Source organism: Palaemon carinicauda, chromosome 17 (assembly GCF_036898095.1).
Source record: "Palaemon carinicauda isolate YSFRI2023 chromosome 17, ASM3689809v2, whole genome shotgun sequence".
NCBI lineage: Eukaryota > Metazoa > Arthropoda > Malacostraca > Decapoda > Palaemonidae > Palaemon > Palaemon carinicauda.
In genome coordinates this window covers 78,153,989-78,155,177 of record NC_090741.1, presented here as the reverse complement: position 1 = coordinate 78,155,177, position 1,189 = coordinate 78,153,989, and the positions used below count along the sequence as shown (strand labels likewise).

Sequence of the window (1,189 nt, the reverse complement as noted above, 5' to 3'; positions counted from 1 at the left end):
ATCGATGGAGCCCCATCTGTCGTGCATCCGACCAACTTTCCCTAGTCCAGTTCATTCTGCTTGAAGAAATTGTCCAAAACGTTGAAAATATCCTTTCCGGATTTTGTACTGGACAGATCCTAGCTCAGCAGTAACTCAGTCTTCGCAGCATTACTCTGCGTGAAGCGGACGTAGACAAGTAGTTGAGAGTAGTTGGTGACGTCCGTCGATTCGTCGAGTTGAATGGCAAACCCATACTTTGAGGATTTCACTCCCTCAACCACTTGGTCGGCAATGTCGACCGACATCTCCTCGATACGGTGTTATACAGTGTTGTTAGAGACGGAAACACTCTCCATCTTCGCCACAGCCTCCTCTCCAATCACGTGCCTGACCAAGATCTTTGCCGCTGGCATGATGAGAGACTCTGCAATGGTATGCGCTTTCATGTTTTTAGCTACCAGGAGAGCGACTTCATAGGATGCTTTCACAATTCCTGCTCCCTTCTGGTAGATCTGGCCAGTCTTGTACATGCGCTGCCGCTTCACGTTCTCGCCAAGTCGCTGGAAGTAGCTCTGATCTCGGTCCTTCTTGTCTGCGTCATGTCTCAAGATGACGTTTGAGCAGGCTGGGTTTCATGGCCACATTGGAAAGGGACTTCATACAAACCACACACTGCGGAAGAGCTTCTCCTCCATGTTCGATTGCAATGAACCCATACTTTATATATGCCGGGTCATATTTTCTCTTCGGCATGTCAAATCCTGTTGATAAGTAAAGCAAAAAAAAAGATTAATCAATCAAGAAATAAATAAAGTATATGTAAAGTATAAGTAGTAAGGTATAGTAAAGTAAGGGAGGTGTGTAGGGAAGAAGGGAGGGAAGTTTGAAGTAAGGGAGGGTGATGTGAAGTGAGGGAAAGGCAACATACTTGTACTGCTGAGTGCTCTTCCTAACTGCCCCGTCTTGTAATGCTCTCCTCGCCCGGAATCGCCTCTCCACCAATCAGTTTTCAGTGACCATGACGTCACTGGCTGACGCTCATTGGTGATGGTGAAGACTTTAGTCTGATCGCCCATAGCAAACCAGCATAGTATGAACGACCTTGACAAGTACAGCTTTACTGATCATGGCGATATGCAAACCATTTCACCACGTTAAGGTGTCATATATATGTATATATACACTTTATAATACATATATATACATA

At 45.3% G+C, this 1,189-nt stretch overlaps 1 protein-coding gene across 1 annotated transcript; it reads right to left on the bottom strand.

The window, feature by feature from the left end:
• Nucleotides 1–302: 302 nt before the first annotated feature.
• Nucleotides 303–1,058, bottom strand: LOC137656425 (zinc finger BED domain-containing protein 5-like). Its single transcript, XM_068390605.1, has 2 exons — nt 911–1,058; nt 303–607 (listed from the first exon to the last, which is right to left on the bottom strand). Exons 1-2 carry the CDS (start codon nt 1,056–1,058, stop codon nt 303–305), a joined length of 453 nt encoding a protein of 150 aa, XP_068246706.1.
• Between the last annotated feature and the right edge of the window lie 131 nt (nt 1,059–1,189).

Excerpts from the sequence above, each read along its gene's own strand:
- LOC137656425 (XM_068390605.1), bottom strand. The coding sequence starts at position 1,058 with ATGGGCGATCAGACTAAAGTCTTCACCATCACCAATGAGCGTCAGCCA. Across the intron at positions 608-910 it reads AAGAGCACTCAGCAGTACAA|CCTGCTCAAACGTCATCTTG; the intron begins GTATGTTGCCTT and ends CATGAAACCCAG.